The 24,916-nt window shown below is 39.2% G+C and overlaps 1 protein-coding gene across 11 annotated transcripts in view; it reads right to left on the reverse strand.

Moving 5' to 3' along the window:
- The window catches only part of NEK10 (NIMA related kinase 10), a 332,836-nt gene that overhangs the window by 102,356 nt on the left and 205,564 nt on the right, over positions 1–24,916 (reverse strand). For all 11 annotated transcript variants that reach the window (XR_014251269.1, XM_082415109.1, XM_082415111.1 and 8 more), the window contains 3 exons: positions 23,923–24,106; positions 23,740–23,826; positions 22,196–22,250 (listed from right to left, as the gene is read on the reverse strand). Coding sequence is in view for 10 of the 11 variants with exons in the window: in XM_082415109.1 (XP_082271235.1) it covers positions 22,196–22,250; positions 23,740–23,826; positions 23,923–24,106 (326 nt within the window). In the remaining variant the exon portion in view is untranslated. The remainder of the gene's footprint in view (positions 1–22,195; positions 22,251–23,739; positions 23,827–23,922; positions 24,107–24,916) is intronic.

The raw sequence follows: 24,916 nt of genomic DNA on the forward strand, positions 1-24,916 counted from the left end.
CCTGGTGCAGAAAAGAGGGAAAAAAGCACACTTAAAGGGAATAGAGCCAGCTTGAGCTCGACTGTAAGGGCTTCTGCTCTGGCAATTTGAAAGCAGACCACACCCCTGACAGGGCAGTAATGGCCACTGAGCAGAGAGGAAGTCCTGCCTCAGATCTGGTGCCAGTTCTAGCCCCTCCATCTCCAGCACCACCCCCTACCAAGGTGATAGCTACCAGCACATCCACATCAAATCCAGCTCTCCCATCAAAGGCAGGCACACACACTCTGCAAAGGGATGCTCCCACATAAAAACAGCCATTTAAAGACTGCAACGGATAACTGTTTCACCTAAATACATAGAGGCAGAGAAAAGTTAAGCTAAATAAAAAGAGGAACTACTCTCAATTGGAAAAGCAAAAGAAAACCCCTGAAAAAATAATGAAAGAGAAATAAACAATTTACCAGAAAAGAATTTAAAACACAGTAAATAAAAAATTAACTGAATAAAGAAAAAGAACTGATCTCAACACTGAACATTTTAAAATATAAAAAAGACCCAATCCGAAATAAATAACTCAATAGCTGAAATAAAAAACACACTAGAAGAAACGAATAGCAGACTAGGTGATACAGAGAATGCATATATGACCTGGAAGATAGAATAATGGAAATCACTGAATCAGACAGTAGAAAGAAAAACAAGTTTAAAAAATGAATGCAGGGCTTCCCTGGTGGCACAGTGGTCAAGAATCTGCCTGCCAATGCAAGGGACATGGGTTCGAGCCCTGGTCCTGGAAGATCTCACATGCCATGGAGCAACTAAGCCTGTACACCACAACTACTGAGCCTGCGCTTTAGAGCCCACGAGCCACAACTACTGAAGCCTGTGCATTTAGATCCCATGCGCCTCAACCAGAGAAGCCACCACAATGAGAAGCCTGTGCACCACAACGAAGAGTAGCCCCTGCTCGCCACAACTAGAGAAAGCCTGTGTGCAGCAACAAAGACCCAACACAGCCAAAAATAAATATAAATAAAATAAATAAATTCATTTAAAAAATGAATGAAATTTAAGAGATCTCTGGTATAACATTAAGCATTCCAACATTCACATTATAGGAGAACAGAGAGAGAAGAGGAGCCAAAAGATATTTGAGAAATTATGGCTGAAAACTTCCTAAACCTGAAGAAGGAAACATATATTTAGGTACAGGAAGCACAGAGGGTCCCAAACAAGATGAACCCAAACAGACCCACACCAAGACATGTAATAATTAAACTGGCAAAAGTTAAAGATAAAGAGTATTCTAAAGGCAGCAAGAGAACAATAGTCATATACAAGAGAATCCCCTAAGGCTATCAGCTGATTCTCTGCAGAAAATTTCCAGGCCAGAATAGCGTGGCATGATATATTAAAAGTGCTGAAAGGGAAAAACCTGTAACCTAGAATACTGTATCCAGTAAGATTATCATTTAAAATAGAAGGAGAAATAAAGAACTTCTTAGACAAGCAAAACCTAAAAGAACAGCAATAGTAAACCTATCCTAAAAGAAAGGTTGGGGACTTCCCTGGTGGTCCAGTAGGTAAGACTCCACGCTCCCAATGCAGGGGGCCCAGGTTTGATCTCTGGTCAGAAAACTAGATCCTGCATGCTTGCCACAACTAAAAGTCTGCACGCTGCAACTAAGAAGTCTGCATGCCTCAACTAAGAAGTCCGCACGCTGCAACTAAGGGTCCACATTCCACAACTAAAAGATCCCACATGCTGCAACTAAAGATCCCACATGCTTCAAGGAAGATCCTGTGTGCCACAACTAAGACCCAGCTCAGCCTAAATAAATAAATAAATAAATAAATAAATAAATAAATAAATGGTTTTTAAAAAAAGAAATGTTGAAGGGTCTTCTCTAAAGGAAAAGGAACAAGAATCTATAGGAAAGGGAAAATCACAATAGGGAAGGCAAATATACAAAATGATTGAAAAATCACATAAATGAGCCAGCACATAGATTAAAAAACAGTCAAAAAAGTATTGTACAAGTGATTATAGCTATAATTAACAGAAAAAGGATAAACATGAAGATGTAAAATAGGACATCAATATATAAAATGTAGGGGAGGAGAGTAAAAAGTGTAGATCTTTTAGAATGTGTTTGAACTTATATGACTATCAGTTTAAAGCAGGTAGATATAGTTATGGGTCAACATACTTGAAAACCAGGGTAACCACTAATCAAAAACATACAATAGATTCACAAAACTCAAAAAGAAAGGAACTCAAGCATAATAAAACAGGAAACCGTCAGACCACAAAAGGAAAAACAAAAAGAAGAAATGATCAAAGAAGAACTACAAAATCAAATGGAAAACAAGATTTAAAATGACTAAAAGTATATACTTATCAATAATTACTTTAAATTTCAATGGATTGGAGGAGCTTCAAGATGGTGGAAGAGTAAGACATGGAGATCACCTTCCTCTCCACAAATACATCAGAAATACATCTACATGTGGAACAGCTGCTATAGAACACCTACTGAACGCTGGCAGAAGACCTCAGACCTCCCAAAAGGCAAGAAACTCCCCACGTACCTGGGTAGGGAAAAAGAAAAAAGAAAAAACAGAGACAAAAGAATAGGAATGGGACCTGCACCACTGGGAGGGAGCTGTGAAGGAGGAAAGGTTTCCACACACTAGGAAGCCCCTTCACGGGCAGAGACTGCAGGTGGCGGAGGGGGGGAGCTTTGGAGCCACGGAGGAGAGCGCAGCAACAGGGGAGCGGAGGGCAAAGCGGAGAGATTCCCGCACAGAGGGACAGTGCCCGGAGCACTCACCAGCCGGAGAGGCTTGTCTGCTCACCCGCCAGGGCGGGCAGGGGCTGGGAGCTGTGGCTCAGGCTTCAATCGGATCCCAGGGAGAGGACTGCCGTTGGCTGCATGAACACAGCCTGAAGGGATTAGTGTGTCACAGCTAGCTGGGAGGGAGTCCAGGAAAAAGTCTGGACCTGCTGAAGAGGCAAAAGACTTTTTCTTCCCTATTTGTTTCCTGGTGCTCGAGGAGAGGGGATTAAGAGCACTGCTTAAAGGAGCTCCAGAGATGAGCGAGAGCCACGGCTATCAGTGTGGACCCCAGAGACGGGCATGGCATGCTAAGGCTGCTGCTGCTGCCACCAAGAAGCTTGTGTGCAAACACAGGTCACTCTCCACACCTCCCCTCCCAGGAGCCTGTGCAGCCCGCCACTGCCAGGGTCCCGTGATCCAGGGACAACTTCCCCAGGAGAACACATGGCGCACCTCAGGCTGTTGCAAAGCCATGATGGCCTCTGCTGCCGCAGGCTGGCACCGCACTCTGTACCCCTCCCTCGCCCTGGCCTGAGTGAGTCAGAGCCCACAAATCAGCTGCTCCTTTAACCCCGTCCTGTCTGAGTGAAGAACAGAGGTCTCCCTCAGGAGACCTACACGCAGAGGCGGGTCCAAATCCAAAGCTGAACCCTGGGAGCTGTGCGAACAAAGAAGAGAAAGGGAAAATACTCCCAGCAGCCTCAGAAGCAGCAGATTAAATCTCCACAATCAACTTGATGTACCTTGCATCTGTGGAATACCTGAATAGACAATGAATCATCCCAAATTTAGGAGGTGGACTTTGGGGGCAAAGAGATATACATTTTTTCCCTTTTCACTTTTTGTGAGTGTGTATGTGTATGCTTCTGTGTGTGATTTTGTCTGTATAGCTTTGCTTTTACCAGTTGTCCTACGGTTCTGTCTGTTCTTTTTTTTTTTTTTAGTTTAAAAAATTTTTTTCCTAATAATTATTTTTTAATTTTTATTTTAATAACTTTATTTTATTTTATTTTACTTTATTTTATTTTATCTTCTTTTTTTCTTTCTTTCTATTTTTTCTCCCTTTTATTCTGAGCCATGCAGATGAAAGGCTCTTGGTGCTCCAGCCAGGCGTCAGGGCTGTGCCTCTGAGGTGGGAGAACCAACTTCAGGACACTGGTCCACAAGAGACCTCCCAGCTCCACGTAATATCAAACGGTGAAAATCTCCCAGAGATCTCCATCTCAACGCCAAGACCCAGGTTCACTCAACGACCAGGAAGCTACAGTGCTGGACACCCTATGCCAAACAACTAGCAAGACAGGAACACAACCCCATCCATTAGCAGACAGGCTGCCTAAAATCATAATAAGGCCACAGACACCCCAAAACACACCACTAGACGTGGACCTGCCCACCAGAGACAAGATCCAGCCTCATCCACCAGAACACAGGCAATGGGTACCTCCACCAGGAAGCCTACACAACCTACTGAACCAACCTCAGCCACTGGGGACAGACACCAAAAACAACAGGAACTACGAACCTGCAGCCTGCAAACAGGAGACCCCAAACACAGTAAGTAAAGGAAAATGAGAAGACAGAAAAACACACAGCAGATGAAGGAGCAAGGTAAAAACCCACCAGACCTAACAAATGAAGGGGAAAAAGGCAGTCTACCTGAAAAAGAATTCAGAGTAATGATGGTAAAGATGATCTAAAATCTTGGAAGTAGAATGGAGAAAATACAGGAAACATTTAACAAGGACCTAGAAGAACTAAAGAGCAAACAAACAATGATGAACAACATAATAAATGAAATTAAAAATACTCTAGAAGTGATCAATAGCAGAATAACTGAGGCAGAAGAACGAGTAAGTGACCTGGAAGATAAAATAGTGGAAATAACTACTGCAGAGCAGAATAAAGAAAAAAGAATGAAAAGAAATGAGGACAGTCTCAGAGACCTCCAGTATAACATTAAACACACCAATATTCGAATTATAGGGGTCACAGAAGAAGAAGAGAAAAAGAAAGGGAGTGAGAAATTATTTGAAGAGATTATAGTTGAAAACTTCCCTAATATAGGAAAGGAAATATTTAATCAGGTCCAGGAAGCACAGACAGTCCCATACAGGATAAATATAAGGAGAAACATGCCAAGACACATATTAATCAAACTATCAAAAATTAAATACAAAGAAAAAATATTAAAAAGCAGCAAGGGATGGGCTTCCCTGATGGCACAGTGGTTGAGAATCTGCCTGCCAATGCAGGGGACACGGGTTCGAGCCCTGGTCTGGGAGAATCCCACATGCCGCGGAGCAACTAGGCCTGTGAGCCACAATTACTGAGCCTGCAAGTCTGGAGCCTGTGCTCCACAACAAGAGAGGCCGCGATGGTGAGAGGCCCGCGCACCGCAACGAAGAGTGACCCCCACTTGCCGCAACTAGAGAAAGCCCTCACACAGAAATGAAGACCCAACACAGCCAAAAATAAATAAATAAATAATTCCCCAAAGAACTGAATGTTAAAAAAAAAAAAAAAACAGCAAGGGAAAAACAACAAATAACACACAAAGGAATCCCTAGAAGGTTAACAGCTGATCTTTCAGCAGAAACTCTGCAAGCCAGAAGCGACTGGCGGGACATATATAAAGTGATGAAGGAGAAACACCTACAATCAAGATTACTCTACCCACCAAGGATCTCATTCAGATTTGATGGAGAAATTAAAAGCTATACAGACAAGCAAAAGCTAAGAGAATTCAGTACCACCAAACCAGCTTTACAACAAATGCTAAAGGAACTTCTCTAGGCAGGAAACACAAGAGAAGGAAAAGACCTACAATAACAAACCCAAAACAATTAAGAAAATGGGAATAGGAACATACATATCGAGAATTACCTTAAATGTAAATGGATTAAATGCTCCAACAAAAAGATATAGACTGGCTGAATGGATACAGAAACAAGACCTGTATATATGCTGTCTCCAAGAGACCCACTTCAGACCTAGGGACACATACAGACTGAAAGTGAGGGGATGGAAAAAGATATTCCATGCAAATAGAAATCAAAAGAAAGCTGGAAGAGCAATTCTCATATAAGACAAAATAGACTTTAAAATAAAGACTATTACAAGAGACAGAGAAGGACACTACATAAGGATCAAGGGATCGATCCAAGAAGAAGAAATAACAATTGTAAATATTTATGCAGCCAACATAGGAGTACCACAATACATAAGGCAAATACTAACAGCCATAAAAGGGGAAATCAACAGTAACACAATCATAGTAGGGGACTTTAACATCCCACTTTCACCAATGGACAGATCATCCAAAATGAAAATAAATAAGGAAACACAAGCTTTAAATGATTCATTAAACAAGATGGACTTAATTGATATTTATAGGACATTCCATCCAAAAACAACAGAACACACATTCTTCTCAAGTGCTCATGGAACATTCTCCAGGATAGATCATATCTTGGGTCACAAATCAAGCCTTGGTAAATTTAAGAAAATTGAAATCATATCAAGTATCTTTTCCAAATATAACGCTATGAGACTAGATATCAATTACAGGAAAAAATCTGTTAAAAATACAAGCACATGGAGGCTAAACAATACACTACTTATAACAACGAGATCACTGAAGAAATCAAAGAAGAAATGAGGAAATACCTAGAAACAAATGACAATGAAAACACGATGACCCAAAGCCTATGGGATGCAGCAAAAGCAGTGCTAAGAGGGAACTTTATAGCAATACAATCCTAACTTAAGAAACAAGAAACACTTCAAATAAACAACGTAACCTTACACCTAAAGCAATTAGAAAAGAAGAACAAAAACCCCCAAAGTTAGCAAAAGGAAAGAAATCATAAAGATCAGATCACAAATAAATGAAAAAGAAATGAAGGAAACGATAGCAAAGATCAATAAAACTAAAAGCTGGTTCTTTGAGAAGATAAACAAAATTGATAAACCATTAGCCAGACTTATCAAGAAAATAAGGGAGAAGACTCAAATCAGTAGGATTAGAAATGAAAAAGAAGAAGTAACAACTGACACTGCAGAAATACAAAGGATCATGAGACATTACTACAAGCAACTCTATGCCAATAAAATGGACAACCTGGAAGAAATGGACCAATTCTTAGAAATGCACGACCTTCCGAGACTGAACCAGGAAGAAATAGAAAATATGAACAGACCAATCACAAGCACTGAAATTGCAACTGTGATTAAAAATCTTCCAACAAACAAAAGCCCAGGACCAGGTGGCTTCACAGGCGAATTCTATCAAACATTTAGAGAAGAGCTAACACCTATCTTTCTCAAAATCTTCCAAAAAATTGCAGAAAAAGGAACACTCCCAAACTCATTCTACGAGGCCACCATCACCCTGATACCAAAACCAGACAAAGACGTCACAAAGAAAGAAAACTACAGGCCAATATCACTGATGAACATAGATGCAACAATCCTCAACAAAATACTAGCAAACAGAATCCAACAGCACATTAAAAGGATCTTACACCATGATCAAGTGGGGTTTAATCCAGGAATGCAAGGATTCTTCAATATACGGAAATCAATCAATGTGATACACCATATTAACAATTTGAAGGAGAAAAACCATATGATCATCTCAATCAATGCAGAGAAAACTTTCAGCAAAATTCAACACCCATTTATGATAAAAAACCCTGCAGAAAGCAGGCATAGAGGGAACTTTCCTCAACATAATAAAGGCCATATATGACAAACCCACAGCCAACATCATCCTCAATGGTGAATAACTGAAACCATATCCATTAAGATCAGGAACAAGACAAGGTTGCCCACTCTCACCACTATTATTCAACATAGTTTTGGAAGTTTTAGCCACAGCAATCAGAGAAGAAAAAGAAATAAAAGGAATCCAAGTTGGAAAAGAAGAAGTAAAGCTGTCACTGTTTGCAGATGCCATGATACTATACATAGAGAATCGTAAAGATGCTACCAGAAAACTACTAGAGCTAATCAATGAATTTGGGAAAGTAGCAGGATACAAAATTAATGCACAGAAATCTCTTGCATTCCTATACACTAATGATGAAAAATCTGAAAGTGAAATTATGAAAACACTCCCATTTACCATTGCAACAAAAAGAATAAACTAGCTAGGAATAAACCTACCTAAGGAGACAAAAGACCTGTATGCAGAAAATTATAGGACACTGATGAAAGAAATTAAAGATGATACAAATAGATGGAGAGATATACCATGTTCTTGGATTGGAAGAATCAACATTGTGAAAATGACTCTACTACCCAAAGCAATCTACAGATTCAGTGTGATCCCTATCAAACTACCACTGGCATGTTTCACAGAACTAGAACAAAAAATTTCACAATTTGTATGGAAGCACAAAGACACCGAATAGCTAAAGCAATCTTGAGAAAAAAAACGGAGCTGGAGGAATCAGGCTCCCAGACTTCAGACTATACTACAAAGGTACAGTAATCAAGACAGTATGGTAGTTGAACAAAAGTAGAAATATAGATCAATGGAACAGGATAGAAAGCTCAGAGTTTAACCCACGCACATATGGTCACCTTATATTTGATAAAGGAGGCAAGAATATACAATGGAGAAAAGACAACCTCTTCAATAAGTGATGCTGTGAAAACTGGACAGCTACATATAAAAGAAAGAAATTAGAACACTCCCTAACACCATACACAAAAATAAACTCAAAATGGATTAAAGACCTAAATGTAAGGCCAGACACTATCAAACTCTTAGAGCAAAACATAGGCAGAACACTGTATGACATAACTCACAGCAAGGTCCTTTTTGACCCACCTCCTAGAGAAATGGAAATAAAAACAAAAATAAACAAATGGGACCTAATGAAACTTCAAAGCTTTTGCACAGCAAAGGAAACAATAAACAAGACGAAAAGACAACCCTCAGAATGGGAGAAAGGATTTGCAAATGAAGCAACTGACAAAGGATTATCCTCCAAAATTTACAAGCAGCTCATGGGGCTCAATATCAAAAAAAAAAAAAAATCCAAAACTGGGCAGAAGACCTAAATAGACATTTCTACAAAGAAGAGATACAGATTGCCAACAAACACATGAAAGAATGTTCAATATCATTAATCATTAGAGAAATGCAAATCAAAACTACAGTGAGATATCCTCTCACACCAGTCAGAATGGCCATCATCAAAAAATCTACAAACAATAAATGCTGGAGAGGGTGTGGAGAAAAGGGAGCTCTCTTGCACTGTTAGTGGGAATGTAAATTGATGCAGCCATTATGGATAATAGTACGGAGGTTCCTTAAAAAACTAGAAATACAACTACCATATGACTCAGCAATCCCACTACTGGGCATATACCCTGCGAAAACCATAATTCAGAAAGTGTCTTGTACCACAATGTTCATTGCAGCTCTATTTACAATCACCAGGACATGGAAGCAACCTAAGTGTCCATCGACAGATGAATGGATAAAGAAGATGTGGCACATATATACAATGGAATATTATTCAGGCATAAAAAGAAACGAAATTGAGTTATTTGTAGTGAGGTGGAGGGACGTAGAGTCTGCCATACAGAGTGAAGTAAGTTAGAAAGAGAAAAACAAATACTGTGTTCTAACACATGTATATGGAATCGAAAAAGAAAAAAAAAGTCATGAAGAACCTAGTGGCAGAACGGGATTAGAGATGCAGACCTACTAGAGAATGGACTTGAGGACATGGGGAGGGGGAACGGTAAGCTGTGACAAAGTGAGAGAGTGGCATGGACATATATACACTACCAAATGTAAAATAGATAGCTAATGGGAAGCAGCCGCATAGCACAGGGAGATCAGCTCGGTGCTTTGTGACCACATTGAGGGCTGGGATAGGGAGGGTGGGAGGGAGAGAGACATAAGAGGGAAGAGATATGGGGATTTATGTATATGTATAGCTGATTCACTTTGTTATAAAGCAGAAACTAACTCACCATTGTAAGGCAATTATTCTCCAATAAAGGTGTATATATATAAAAAAAGGACCCAACGCAGCCAAAAATAATAAATAAATAAATAAATAAATAAATAAATAAATAAATAATGGGCCTATGATGCCATCATAGAAGAAATCAGAAACTATCTCGAGACAAATGACAATGAAACACAACCTTACAAAATCTATGGAATGCAGCAAAAGCAGTGCTAAGAGGAATGTGCACAGTGATACAGGCCTTCCTCAAAAAACAAGAAAAATTTCAAATAAACAGCCTAAACTACCACTTACAAAAATTAGAAAAAGAACAAACAAAACCCAAAGTTAGAAGAAGGAAGGTAATAGTAAACAAAGGAAGTAAATAAAATAGAAAAAAAAAAACAATAGAAAAGATCGATAAGACCAAGATCTGGTTTTTTGAAAAGATAAGAAAAATCAACAAACCTCTAGCCAGGCTCACCAAGAAGAAAAGGGAGAAGACCCAAATAAACAAAATAAGAAAGAGGAGAAATAACACCTGATATCAGAGAAATATAGAAAATCATATGGGAATACTATGAACAGTTATAAGTCAACATATTGGACAACCTAGAAGAAATGGAAAAATTTCTAGAAATATACAGCTTGCCAAAATTGAGTCAAGAAGGAATAGATAGTTTGAACAGACCAATCTGTAGAAGTGAAATAGAATATGTAATAAAAACAAAACTCCTGAAACGAAGTCCAGACTGGATAGCTTCACTGGGGAATTCTACCAAACATACAAATAAGAAGTTATACCTATCCTTCTCAAACTCTTTCAAAAGATTGAAGACTCCCAATTTCTTTCTATGAAGCCACCATAACCTTGATACCAAAGCCAGACAAAGATACTGCCAAAAAAAGGAAATTATAGGCCAATATCTTTGATGGATAGAGATGTAAAAATCCTCAACAGAATATTAGCAAACTGAATCCAACAATATATAAAAAGGATCATACACTGTGATCAAGCTGAATTCATTCCAAGGATGGTTCTTTACACAAATCAATCAATGTGATACACCACATTAACAAAAGGAAAGACAAAAACCATATGATCATCTCAATAGACGCAGAAAAAGCATTTGACAAAATTCAATATCCATTCATGATAAAACTCTCACCAAAGTGGGTATAGAGGGAACATATCTCAACATAATAAAAGCCACTTACAACAAACCCAAAGCCAACATAATACTCAACAATGAAAAGTTGAAAGCCTTCCTGCTAAATTCAGGAAAAAGACAAGGATGCCCATTCTTACCACTTCTATTCAACATAGTATTAAAAGTCCTAGCCACAGCAGTCTAAAATCAAGAAAAAGAAACAAATATGTTCAAATTGGAAGGGAAGAGGTAAAACTGTCACTATTTGCAGATGACATGATACTCTATATAGAGAAACCTAAAGACTCCACACAAAAACTATTAGAACTAATAAATGAATTCAGCAAGGTAGCAGGATACAAGATTAATATACAGAAATCTGTTGCATTTCTTTACACTAACAATGAAATATCAGAAATAGAAAGTGAAAAACAATCCCATTTAAAATCATGTCAAAAAATAAAATAAAATAGCTAAGAATAAACTTAATGAAGGAGGTGAAAGACCTATACACCAAAACCCATAAAATATTGATAAAGGAAACTGAAGATGGTTCAAAGAAATGGAAATATGCTCTTGAATTGGAAGAATTAATATTGTTAAAATGGCCATACTACTCAAAGCAATCGACAGATTTAATGCGATCCCTATCGAAATACTCATGACATTTTTCACAGAATAGAACAAATAATCCTAAAATTTACATGGAACTACAAAAGACCCAGAATTGTCACAGCAGTCCTGAGCAAGAAGAAGAAATCTGGAGGCATAACCTTTCTAGACTCCAGACAATACTACAAAGCTTCAGTAATCAAAACAGCGTGTTATTGGCACAAAACAGACATATGGATCAATGGAACAGCATACAGAGCCCAGAAATAAATCCACACACCTACTGCCAATTAATCTATGACAAAAAAAGTTGAGAACATACAGTGGATAAAAGACAGTCTCTTCAACAAGTGGTGTTGGGAAAGCTGGACAGTTATAGGTAAATCAATGAAATTAGAACACTCCCTCACACCATACACAAAAATAAACTCAAAATGGTTTAAAGACCTAAATATAAGACATGATATCATAAAACTCCTAGAAGAGAACATAGGCAGAACACTCTTTGACATAAATTGTACCAATATTCTTTTGGATCTTTCTCCTAAGGTAAAGCAAATAAAAGCAAAAATAAACAAAGGAACCTAATCAAACTTTAAAGGTTTTGCACAACAAAGGAAATCATTGACAAAATGGAAAAAAAAAACTATGGACTGGGAGAAAATATTTGCAATTGATATGACCAACTAGGGGTTAATATCTTAAATATACAAAGAGCTCATGCAACTCAATATTAAAAAAAAAAAAAACAAATCAAACAACCCAATCAAAAACTGGAAAGAGATCAGAATAGATATTTTTCCTAAGTAGACATACAGATGACTAACAGGCACATGAAAAGATGGTCAACATTGCTAATTATTAGAGAAATCCAAAACCACAATGAGATATCACCTCACACCAGTCAGAATAGCCATCATCAAAAAGTCTACAAATAGGGCTTCCCTGGTAGCACAGTGGTTAAGAATCTGTCTGCCAATGCAGGGGACACGGGTTCGAGCCCTGGTCAGGGAAGATCCCACATGCCGTGGAGCAACTAAGCCCTTGCACCACAACTACTGAGCCTGTGCTCTAGAGGCCACGAGCTACAACTACTGAGCCCGCATGCCACAACTACTGAAGCCCACATGCCTAGAATCCATGCTCTGCAGCAAGAGAAGCCACCACAATGAGAAGCCTGCACACCCCAATGAAGAGTTGCCCCCACTTGCCACAACTAGAGAAAGCCCACGCACAGCAATGAAGACCCAATGAAGCCAAAAATAAATAAAATAAATAAATTTTTTAAAAGTCTATAAATAACAAATGTTGGAGAGGGTGTGGAGAAATGGGAACCCTCATAAACTGTTGATAGGAATGTAAATTAGTGCAGCCCTATGGAAAACAATATGGAGGTTCCTCAAGAAACTAAAAATACAATTACCATATGATCCAGCAATTCTGCTCCTGGATATATCCAGAGAAAACAAAAATACTAATTTTAAAAGATACATGCACCCCAATGTTCAAAGCAGCACTACTTACAATAGCCAGGCAATCCTAGTGCCCATCAACAGATGAATGGATAAAGGAGATGTGGTATATGTATATATATATATATATATATATATATATATATATATATATATATATATGTATATATGTATATATACTTGTCTGTAATATATATGTATGAATATTACACAGCTATAAGAATGAGAGTCTGCCATTTGCAGCAACATGCATAGACCTAGAAAATATGCTTAGTGAAATAAGTCAGACAGGGAAAGACAAATACTGCATGATATCACTTATGTGGATCTAATATATAACACAAATGAACATTTATACAAAACAGACTCACAGATGTAGAAAACAAACTAGTGATTATCAAAGGGGTGAGGGAAGAATGGAGGGGCAAGCTAAGGATATAGGATTAAGAGATAAAAACTACTATGTATAAAATAGATAAGCAATAAGGATATATTGTATAGCATAGGGAATTATAGCCATTATCTTGTAATAACTTATAACGAAGTACAAGCTACTATGCTGTACACCTGAAACTACCACAATATTGTAAATCAACTATACTTCAGTAAAAAAGATATTTTGTTTAAGGAAATGGTGTGACTTCATGCAGAATTCATAAGTCAAAACAGAAATTGAAGCGCTGAATATGAGTGTTAGCCTACTACTTTCACCTTAGCTGACTACTACAGGTAAGGTGGCAATTGGAGGTATTAGCTTTGTAATTTTTTAAATCAAGTTTTCACTGATTAATTCAAGTATGAGGTAAATTATTTGGATAATTATTTTGTCAGAGGAGTGCTGGTCATGAAGGAGATGGAGTCTAAAATTTTGTGCCTCACAAAATTCTTTTAAATATATTTCTGAAGTAAGGAAATATTTTCACATGCATTGTAAGTGCATCACATCATTTAATTCAATTATGAAAAGTAGTCAATAGTATTTGATGCTGATAGAAAGAAATATTTAACCTTATGAAATGAGAGGTATGGCTTAAAACATTAAGATGATGCAAACACACCATCTGAGCTCACTAGCATTTTACAGCTTGAAAGTCTCTTTCAGGTAGTGACACTCATAAACATGTCCCGCATGAATAAGTGACATTATGTAGGGTTGCCTTCTCCTGCTCATTAAGGGCTTTTTAATGTTAATGGAGTTGGTATCACTGCAGGAAGGTGTCATAGTGCTCCTGGGGCTCCAATAACAGCTAGAAACTAATAAGCAATAAGCCAGGAAATTTTAGAACTGCCATAGAAAAGGGATACAATGGTCTTACTGATAATTGTTTTTGTAAGCTGCTTGACTGTGACTTTGGCTACTAGGCCAGGTTAATTCTGGCAAGCAGTGAGTAGGAGTATTTATTCAATTAAGTGAAACTAGATATGGATTATTAGAAACTGGATTATGAAAAAAGAGTGGGTGGTCTCCATTCCCTATAGCTGCAAGTCAAAATAAGCAAGACTTCTGCTAAAGGGAGGCAAGATCTGTAGGTCCTGAGATCACACAAGGTCTTCCCAGTCACATGTATGATACTGGATGGCCACAAATGCCCACAATCATCTTTATACACAAAGACTAGAGTCAGGCACACATCCTTGAATACAATTATGCATACATTGATTCATCAAAGAAGCTGTGAACCACAGGCATCTCTGATACTGCAAACATCTGATGTCTCAAACCAGCCTGTCAACTGTACACTGTTGCCTTGGCAACAGGATGCAAGGATGCATGGCAAAATCTTACTGCCTGAGCAACAGGGTCTTAAAAGGGCTTAAGCTGTTGACTGTGGCAAAGGCTGTAGGTTCAAGCCAGGGGGTGAGGTTTTAGTCCAATTACAGAGAGTTACAGAATTTATGCTAAAACAGTCATTCCTCTATTAATTGACAAATATTTGTGGACTGGCACCTATGTGCAATACACTGTGCCCTGGGGAATGCAAAGATGGACCAGGCATAGTCTGGTATGTGCCAGCACACAGTAATAAATATTAATTGATGAATCAATGGATTTTATAGAAGGTCATAATACAATAACCAAAGCTTACTGGGACTTTAGTGTATGTGACAAAGAGGCTGAAGCTCCTGTGTGTATTACCAAATTCCATTATACAGGACAATTTATTTGTAAACTGAAATAAAATGTTATGATTTATTGAATTAGAACTATCAACATATATATCAACTGAGTGAGAATATAAAACCCAGACAGAAACTGGTAAGGCCAAGCCTATTTGTAATTTTCTTCCAGCAAGTAGTAATGGAGGCAGGAGATTTTTACATCACTTAGATAATTGAAAATGATTAAAGTTGGAAATTTCAAAGAAAGTCCTAATTATTGAATTTTTAATTGTTTTTTTCTTGACACAGACATTACCTCAGCTTTTGGCTAGCTCTGTCAATGTGCACAAAACATCAAACAAACATCAACAATAAGGATATTTATTTCATATGATTATTTCGAAGTAGATAATATTTTGTGAGAGTTTGACCATGAAAAGTCAATTCCAGGGCTTCCCTGGTGGCACAGTGGTTGAGAATCTGCCTGCCAATGGAGGGGACACGGGTTCGAGCCCTGGTCTGGGAAGATCCCACATGCCGTGGAGCAGCTGGGTCCGTGAGCCACAACTACTGAGCCTGGGCATCTGGAGCCTGTGCTCCGCAACAAGAGAGGCCGCGATAGTGAGAGGCCCGCGCACCGCGATGAAGAGTGGCCCCCACTTGCCACAACTAGAGAAAGCCCTCACACAGAAATGAAGAGCCAACACAGCCATAAATAAATAAATAAATAAATAAATTTTAAAAAAATGTCAATTCCATTTTCCCTCTTACTCCTTATGATTTCAGGGATGCAAACATCAAAATAAAAGATGATTTCCACAAATACCATAATTAACTTCAACATGTGAGTTCAAATCTCTCAAACTGGGAATGCAAAAATGATACAACCACTCTAGAAAACAGTTTGGCAGTTTCTTAAAAAGTTAAGCATGCACCTACCATATGACCCAGCCATTTCACTTATAGGCACTTACCCCAAAGGAAAGGAGTATGTGTTCATACAGACACAAATGTTCATTGCAGCTTTATTTGTAACAGCTAAACAGTGGAACTCAAATGTCCACTAACAGATAAATGGATAAACAGCCCACGGCATATCCATATAATGGTATACTACTTAACAATAAAAAGGATTGAACTATTGATACACAAAACAATATAGACAGATTTCAAATTAATTATGCTAAAATTAATTATGCCGACTGGAAGCAAGTCCAGACAAATGAGAGTAGGTCCTATTTAGTCCCATTCATATTAAATTCTAGAATGTAAACTACTCTACAGTGCAGCAAGCAGATCAATGATTGCCTGGGGTGGGAGTGAGGAGCAGGAGTGAGGGGCACAATTGGGCATAAGGACACTTCTGGATGGATACGTCCACTCTCTTAATTGTGTTTTCACAGGGATATGCATACTCAAAACATCACGTCTCACACTTTAAATAGGTGTAATCTACTTTGTGTGAATTATACCTCACTGAAGCTCTTAGAACAAAATAATTTCTCACATTCTCATTCAAGAAAGTTATTCATATAGACCATCACAAGATCTGTGTGCATTCATTAAAAACAATATGTGAAAATACAAAATTAAGTTAACTTTCATCTGCCTTTTGTTACTTACTAAATGAAACTTAAATGTAAGTTTATCTCATGGTTCTGTATCTTCAGGACAGCTAACTAGTTAGCCCTTGAGAGAGTATGAGCGATTGAAGTTAAAGCAGCTACTTGGTGACCACTCAGATTAATAAACATCTGGAGGAGTATCCCAAGTGACACTCTTATTTATGACTCTTCAATTACATGCAAAGAATAAAGATGTAAAATCAAATCTCTATTCTAGTAAACCAAAGGCATAACTAAAAGCAAATTATCCTTAGTAATATACTTGTAGTTTGTTACGGAATGCAGGTCAACTGGAGATTCCCCATGGGCTACTTCTGTAATATTAAAAATGCTACACTGACATCTCCAGGTCTTCTAGGGGTCCAGGAGAGCCCTGAAATGGCTGCTACATGGCATCCTGGTGGGAGAGAGTTAGTATCTGGAGACCTGGTAATGGAGATTTGGAGACTCACCTCTGCTGCAAATGAGTGAAAGGCTGCATTTCCAGAGCCAAGGAATGGGGCACTCTCTGCTGATCTAATATCTCAGCTTTGAGTTTGGCTTTCAGGACTTTTGGTGATTTGGGGATGGAGGGCTGAGATCTGGGAGGAGTTTGGCAAGAAAAGGAGCCCAAAGGAATTATTTTCTGGCTTCAAGTGAATTCTGGTAAATAGTTCATAGAAGGAACATGGACATCTAAGAGTTGGAGACTCTTTCTGGGTCTTGCCATTAATTAATGTAATTATGTTATATGTAATTACATTCCTGAAAAAAGTTTTATAATCTGATGACGGGACGGCTTGGATCACATCACCAGGATGCCTTCCAGTTCTAATATCATGTTTCCTTTCATGAGCCTTAAGAATTCAATACCTCTCTGAGGAGGCAGGAGCTGCCCTTTCTAGTTTCATTTGCTCATGTTTTGTACATTTGCCTCGCCCAGTTGCTCAAGAAAGTCTACCTCAAGTTACTAGGGAGGTACCTTGGATCTTTAGCAGGCAATTGGCTTAAATCTAGCTCCTGATATCTGAGATGACCAAAGTTGCGAGTTTATGCTTAAGCTTTCTCTGTGTACCATGTAGCCAGGACCATGTCTGAATTCTAAACTCTGCTCTCAGATCAAGTAAGCACCTCTCTGTGGCTTTTTCTTTTTGGGACCAACTCCCTTGTTTTAGGAGCCAATAAGGAGCTCTTGGGAGAGCTAATCAGGTTTCAATGTAACTCTTCTACCATTTAATATGTGGCACCAAATAGCCAAAAATACCTGCAGGCTTGATTTTCAATTGATTTTTATTATATTTTGTAGCTCTGCTATCTTCTTTTAGATTCTAACTTTTCATTTAGCTTTTAAATATTTTGCAGGAGGGGTTTACAGTTAATATTACTAAACCAAGAAACCCAGGATAATTCTAAACAAATTAGATTGCAAATAACTTTAGCCTTATTCAATGCCTTTTGAAGAAATTCTAAATATATTTTAGAATTGTCTCCTTTTAATTCGTTGAAGCTCTGGGGAATACCTGGAAGGAAGTCAAAAAGTTATTACTTTTCTCTCCTCTTATTTGGTATGAATCACAGGCTTTTTGTCATTTATTTTCTTCTCAAGTCTGCCTTTGTCCGCCCTCCATCATAAGTTCCTTGAGAGAAGAGAGCTTGCCTTAAACCAACATGTGTTCCCTGATGGCATGTCACACTGTCCCACACATGGCACAGCTTTGCACATGTTATTTTAGCTCAGACCTTATTCACCTGTTTACTTATGCCTGCTCCTGCTGATTCATCAACCTCAACATCTGGACCATCTTCCATTTTCTGCCTGTTTAACTTGGTCGTTAACCCCAAGTTAAAGCCCACTCTGTACTATCTCTCTTTCAATGAGATTCAGATTGAACTTCCTTTTTCTGATGATTCTAGTTTACCCAATTTGCTAAAAATGTTTAGATAATGACTAGGTTTTAAAAAGCATTTCAAGCTCTAATACATATGTTTCCTTTGTTTTTAAAGAGCTGAACTCTTGCAAACAAGACAATTTTCCATGAATCCTTTTAGAAAAAAGGACTAGATTTATTTGGCAATGTTAAGATTCCTAAATTCACCTGATTGAAAATTTCCATCTTAATATAAAATTCTCTTAATTAGGGAGTTCACCCATATGTCATAATTTATTTTTGTACTAAAATAATTGTTTTGCATCTCTTCTATATATTTATGCAACTTTGTATCACTGAGTAAAGCATCCAATCATAGAGGAAAAACCTTTTTATGATTTTCTTAAACATATAAATAATCGCAAACCTTAAAAGGGAGTAGTTAGACTCCAAAGAGCACTTGTTAATTATTTGAGAAGAACACATGGAACATTTCCCCATGCAGGCAGTGGACAGATTTCCAGATCAGCTCACAAAAGTCTACTGAACTCATGATGTGGTTAAGGTAGAGAAGCTCTGGTGCCAGAGTTGAGGAGGACATACCCACTCCATGGTGTCGCTCAGACCCCCAGCTCCATGGCCAGGCTCACATCTCCCACACCTGTCCCCTCACTTCCTGGGCTGAGAAGGCAAGAGCTCTCATGTTCCAGGCTGCTGTGTGTGGCTTCCTTGTCCACAGCAAGTAGAAGCAGAGCTTCTGGGTTGGGGTGGGCACCCAGAAATGGGAAGTGGGAGAGGTCCCTCAGGATATAATGATCCTTCTGGTGTATTATGCAGTCTGATAGGTTTCCTTGGGTTTTGTTTCTAGTGACACCAGAAAATATTTAGGAAGTAAAAAGGCTCCACCCTAACCCTTCCTGAACCTCACTTGGAAAAGATAAAGTTATCAGTGATGTTGTGTATTTGACTAAACAAAACAAAAAAAAGATTTTCTATGTGAGCCTTCCTTTGCCACCTAACTGAAGCCCTCAAGATTTCACTAGGCAGGTTCTTCATTCTGAAATTCATTTCCATTATGCTCTTCCTGGCACCCTCAAACCCAGCAGTGATTGTGGTCCCATTTGGACTGCTTGGCATCCACACCTGCTCCCTGTGGCAAGGCCCCCAAGGGACCCAAAGAGGCTGTCAGTGAAGGGGCTCAGACCTCTCCACAGCAGGGAATAGGGCCTGATTCAAGCCAGGCCAACCCAACTTTGTTGCAGGACACTGGATCCTAAGAGAGGCGACGCAGAAACAAAGCAAACAAGCTGGGAGCTCATTCAGGCCCGCATTAGAGCCTTGACAAGTCTTCCAGGAGTGCCTCCTCCACAGACTTCAGGGGCTGACCTGGCTCCTATCCCTTCGTAGGTTGATTCTACAAGTTCCCTAATTATGTGAGTCCTTGAAAGCCTTCTAATGAACGCCCCTGTGGCATAAGTCAGCCTGAGTCAGGTTTTTTCCTGCATCCACAAAGCCTGACTGGTAAAGCACACCCACTTACACATGGCCTGGCCTGCACTGCTGCCGTAGACCCAGAGCTGTTGGCAGCCCTCTGCCTGTCGCTGCTTAGTCCCCTGCCATCTCAATGCTGGCTCTTCCCAGTTGATCACACTCCTCAGACTAGACCGTCTTCTCAGCAGTTAGCTGGAACATTATCTAATAAACAGAAACTGAGTCAGGAGGTAGATGGGCTCCAGGCTAGACATTTACAACCGGCCTCCTATTCACACTTCCTGGAGCAAAAAAAGATGGGCTCCAGGCCAGACATTCACTACCAGCCTCCTGTTTACATTTCCTGAGGCAAGAGACAAATGGGCTCTGGGCTACATATTTATGACCAGCCTCCTGTCTACATTTTGAGATCTACACTTCAATATAAGAAACAACAACAGGAATAGGGTAAATACTAGACATTGGACACTTTTATGGCAGGAACAGAGAGGGGTTAAACCCTGTTAGAAGATCAAGAAGTCACACATTTCCCATCCTTGGAGCAAGGAAAACACTACATGTATGCAGGAAGGCTCCATGGGGTTAAAAAGGCAGGGGAGGCCAGACCATAATGTCTTGCTATTTTCCCTCCCAGACACCCTTGCGATGAAATCCATCTTGACTGAGGTGTGTGTGCATACGGAGGGGAGGGTCCTGAGACAAATTAGCCATGGGGTCAAAGCAAGTCGATTGGCAAGAAGACAAAGGCCCAGAAGACTGCCCCCTTATAAAGGATTTAAACTTCCCAAAGGCGGGACTTTTGCAACTCTCTTGCTGAGTTCACCAGTGTGTCTTTCTGCATGTACTCTGCTTTTCTAGTAAACACTTTACTTTCTTCTATACCTACTGTCTCCTTGTCAGATTCCTCCTGACAAGGCAGACAAGGACTGGGGATTTAGACTCTAGCTGCTGTCCCTGTGGTCTAGCGGTTAAGATTCCTGGTTCCCACCCAGGTGACCAGGGTTCGATTCCCGGTCAGGGAACTAAGGTCTCACTTCCAGCCGCTGCTCACTTGCAAGCTACCGCTCACTGCTGTGTGTGTCCAAAATCAAAACCACCAAGTATAATATTCCCTAATATCCCTCTTCTCTGACTCTCTAGCTTAATTTTATCTTTGCCTCTCTTTCTTCAGACACAGTCGATGGCTATCCCTTCAGGCCTGCTCTCTAGCTCCAAGCTGCTCTGAGACTGGGAACCATCTTCAATCTCTCCTCTCCATCAGCTGCTTCTCCTCAGTCCACTCACCCCACAGTCATCCTGATCCTAGAAGGCCCTTTTCCACCAAACATTCCCCACCAGCTCACTGTCAGCCCACTCCTTTCTTCAACTGCTCTCCATCTCTGCCTCTGTAACTTCTAAAACCACCACGATCAGGCTTCCCACCACCAGCCTCACCCAAGGCCATTGAACAGCTCTTATGAAGGTTACCAGGGACTTGCAAAAGGCCAAATCAAAGAGTTTCATTTTAGTTCTTAGCCCAAGAGACAACTATTGCAGAAACTGCTAGTCATTCCAAAATAACAATTCCTTCTTTTAAAACAGAGTCCTCCAAACATATTCATTCTCCCTTGCAGCTAGATGTGGCCACTGATCTGTGAGCAGAAGGGAAGAACACAACGTCTGGGTCACATCCGTAAAATGAAGGGCATGTCTCTACTTGCCATCCCACTTCCTGCTGGCTGGATGTGGGTGTGATGTGATCCACATTTGCCACATTTGCAATGAGCATAAGACCTATACCCCAGGGGTGTAGAAAAACAAGGTATAAGGAGCCACAGCTCCAGATGATCTCATGAAGCCCTACCTCCCTGGGCCACCCTTGGGCTCAGAGAGACTAACTGAGTGGCTGAGGATCACAAAGCCAGAATAAAACCCAGGCCCAAGCTTAGTGCTCTTCCCAGTACACTCCTTGGTAAAGTACAATCAGTTCTGGGAGGGTGGGCTCCAATAGCCTCTGGTACCACATGCCCACATAACTTCTGATATCAGGCATCAATTTAGCCACCAAAAGCTCAGCTCTTCAGAGTCTAAAAATATTTCTAGGAGCTCAATGTCTACATACCTTGTTTGGGATTGTCTTTCTCCTCCTGAAACACTAAAACTTCTCTTTAAAGTTACTGAAACAAGAAAATAAAAATAACTTCACATTTTCCTGTGGCAAATCTTTTATTTATTCACTCATTTGTTTGTTTAAAAAATATCTAACCAATTGTACCTACTGTAAAGACTGTCTTCATTTATTATAGCATCAGCAAAATATAACATTGCATATTATTATTTACTTGACAGGTTTGTTTAAGGGTCTTTTCTCAAAGAAAAGGTGCTAAACAAAGAAACTCCATTGTTAGTAGCTAAAAAGTTCATAAAATATCTGTGTCATAATCATCCTAAATCCCTAACCAAGAGAGCTAGAAGTAACCACATGCAAGTGTAAGGGTCCAACTTTCCTTTATCACTTCCCCACTGACCCTCCCCACCCTTGTTACTGGGGATACATAATATCCCATCATCTCAAAATTCATCTCAAACAGTTAGCTTCTAGAATTTCCTACATATGTTTAAATGCACAAATATTTTTACTGCATAATATTCATGTTTTCCCAATCGCAAATCAAGACATTTTATTTAGCAGGCAGGAATTTATAGGGAAAACAGAACAGAGTGTTGGAATTTGGGATTGCCCCAGAAAATCTGGAACATCTATTCTCCATTTTGATGGACCAATTAATTTTGGAAAGGGACAAAGAATGAAGCAAAATCCTTAGAGTTCTACTCTCATCCTTAGGGACACTATTTTAAACCATTTTTTAATGAAATTTTCACAGTATAGTCATTGATGAGAGGGTATTATTTAGACTTAATTTATTTCAGAGTATTTCTACCTATCTTACTTAATAGTCCATCAACTTACTCTTTTAAAAGAGTTATTCTTTTCTCTCCATTTTCTATTTTAACTGATCTTTTATTTCAATTTCAGATTTGTTCAGGGAATTGAATCCTATCTTTCTGTGAGGAAGATTCTTTAAATTTTATCTAAATATATCTTTACTTTCTCATACCCCAGTCGGATTTTTTTTTTTTTTACTGTTTCAAATTAAGAGTAAAGATGAACATATTTACTGAATTTACATAGCATTTTTTCATAATTCTAAACAATTAAAACATTTATTTTACTTTAGTGCTTTAAGGAAAATATATCCCTTTATATTAATGTAAATAAAATTGTACAAAACTTAGTCTACACCAAGACTAATTTCTTCTCCAGGTTTCTAACCTCTACTCAACAGACTCAAGAAAGGTCACTTCCATTACTCCTGCGGTTATTTAGTCTGTCTCCAAATAAGTTATCTCCACTCCCCAGTTAGAACCTGCATTTGCTGGAAGAAATAATGAAACTGTTCATTTGACAGGAGGCAATGGAAAACCACAGTGTCCGCTGGCCTTTGAGCTCTGTAAGAGTGACAGACACACCTGTCCTAATTAGCATTACACCTGGGAAACAAACTACTCATTTATGTAAGTGTGATGACATCTACTTGACTCCCAAGTATGATTCCCAGACCTCTACCTGCTGGAATCCCACAAACTGGTTAAAAGAAAGCTTACTGAATGTAGATTCCTTCAAAGGGTTTGAACTGGAGCTGCTGGAGTTATCCAAAGTGTCCAATTCATCATCGAACTCTGAACATATATCTGCACATTAATAAAAAAAAAATAAAGAGCAAATGAACCTTGAAACAGAAAGGAGTCAAGAGTTCATTCATGTTGTAACCCTTTCACTAGAAATACCTTTCTCAATATTTTCCAAGTTGAAGTTATCATCTGACAAGATTCCAGCACAGGCTCGGTCTTCGTCCTTATCACAGGGGGCATGGTAGCCCTCAGGCGGCAGGTCTGTGCTTTCTGAAAGCTCACTTTTCAGGCTTCCTGCTCCACTGCTGCTTCTACTCAAGCTTGCCTTCTCAAAGGATTCCTGAAAGAGAAATTCAGTTTGTAATACCCACTTCTTTCCTTTCTTCTGCAGGACTTAAAGCTCATTAGAATATATATTAAAATGGCTAAAATATTATTACAAATATTTGTGCTGAAGTGGCATCATTAGTTCCACCTATACATATGCTATAGAATTCATTCAGTCCATGACTACAAAAAGTGGGTCTGCAAGCTACCACTGGACAAAAAAGAATGGATGTGGCAAGATGCTGAGTAACAAAAGTCTGTGCAATCTGATGAAAGAAAATGTAGCACTAAGGAATAGAAATGTAGAATAATTCTGGAGGTAGGTGGCCAAGATGGAGGAGTAGAAAGACCTTAAGTTCACCTTCTCCTATGGACACAACAAAACAACAAGTATTTACAGAGCAACTATTGAAGAAAAAGACTGGAATCTAACAGAAAATATCTTCTACAACTAAAGATATAAAGAAGGAACCACAACGAGACAGGTAGGAGGGGCAGGGAGACGGTAAGTCAAGACCCATACCTCTGGTGGGTGACCCTCAAACGGGAAGACAATTACAATTGCAGAGGTTCTCACCAAAGAGCAATGGGTCTGAGCCCCACATCAGGTTCCCTAGCCTGGGGGTCCTGCACCAGGAATATGAGCCCCCAGAACATTTGTTTTTGAAGGCCAGCTGGGCTTACTTTCAGGAGAGCCAGAAGACTGGAGGACACAGAGACTCCACTGTTATATGACACACACAAAAGTTCACACACTCCAGCACCTACGGAAGAGGAAATTACTTGAAAGGAGCCTGGGTCAGACCAACCTACTGATCTTGGA

Source organism: Balaenoptera physalus, assembly GCF_965194825.1.
Source record: "Balaenoptera physalus genome assembly, chromosome: 11".
Classification (NCBI taxonomy): Eukaryota; Metazoa; Chordata; class Mammalia; order Artiodactyla; family Balaenopteridae; genus Balaenoptera; species Balaenoptera physalus.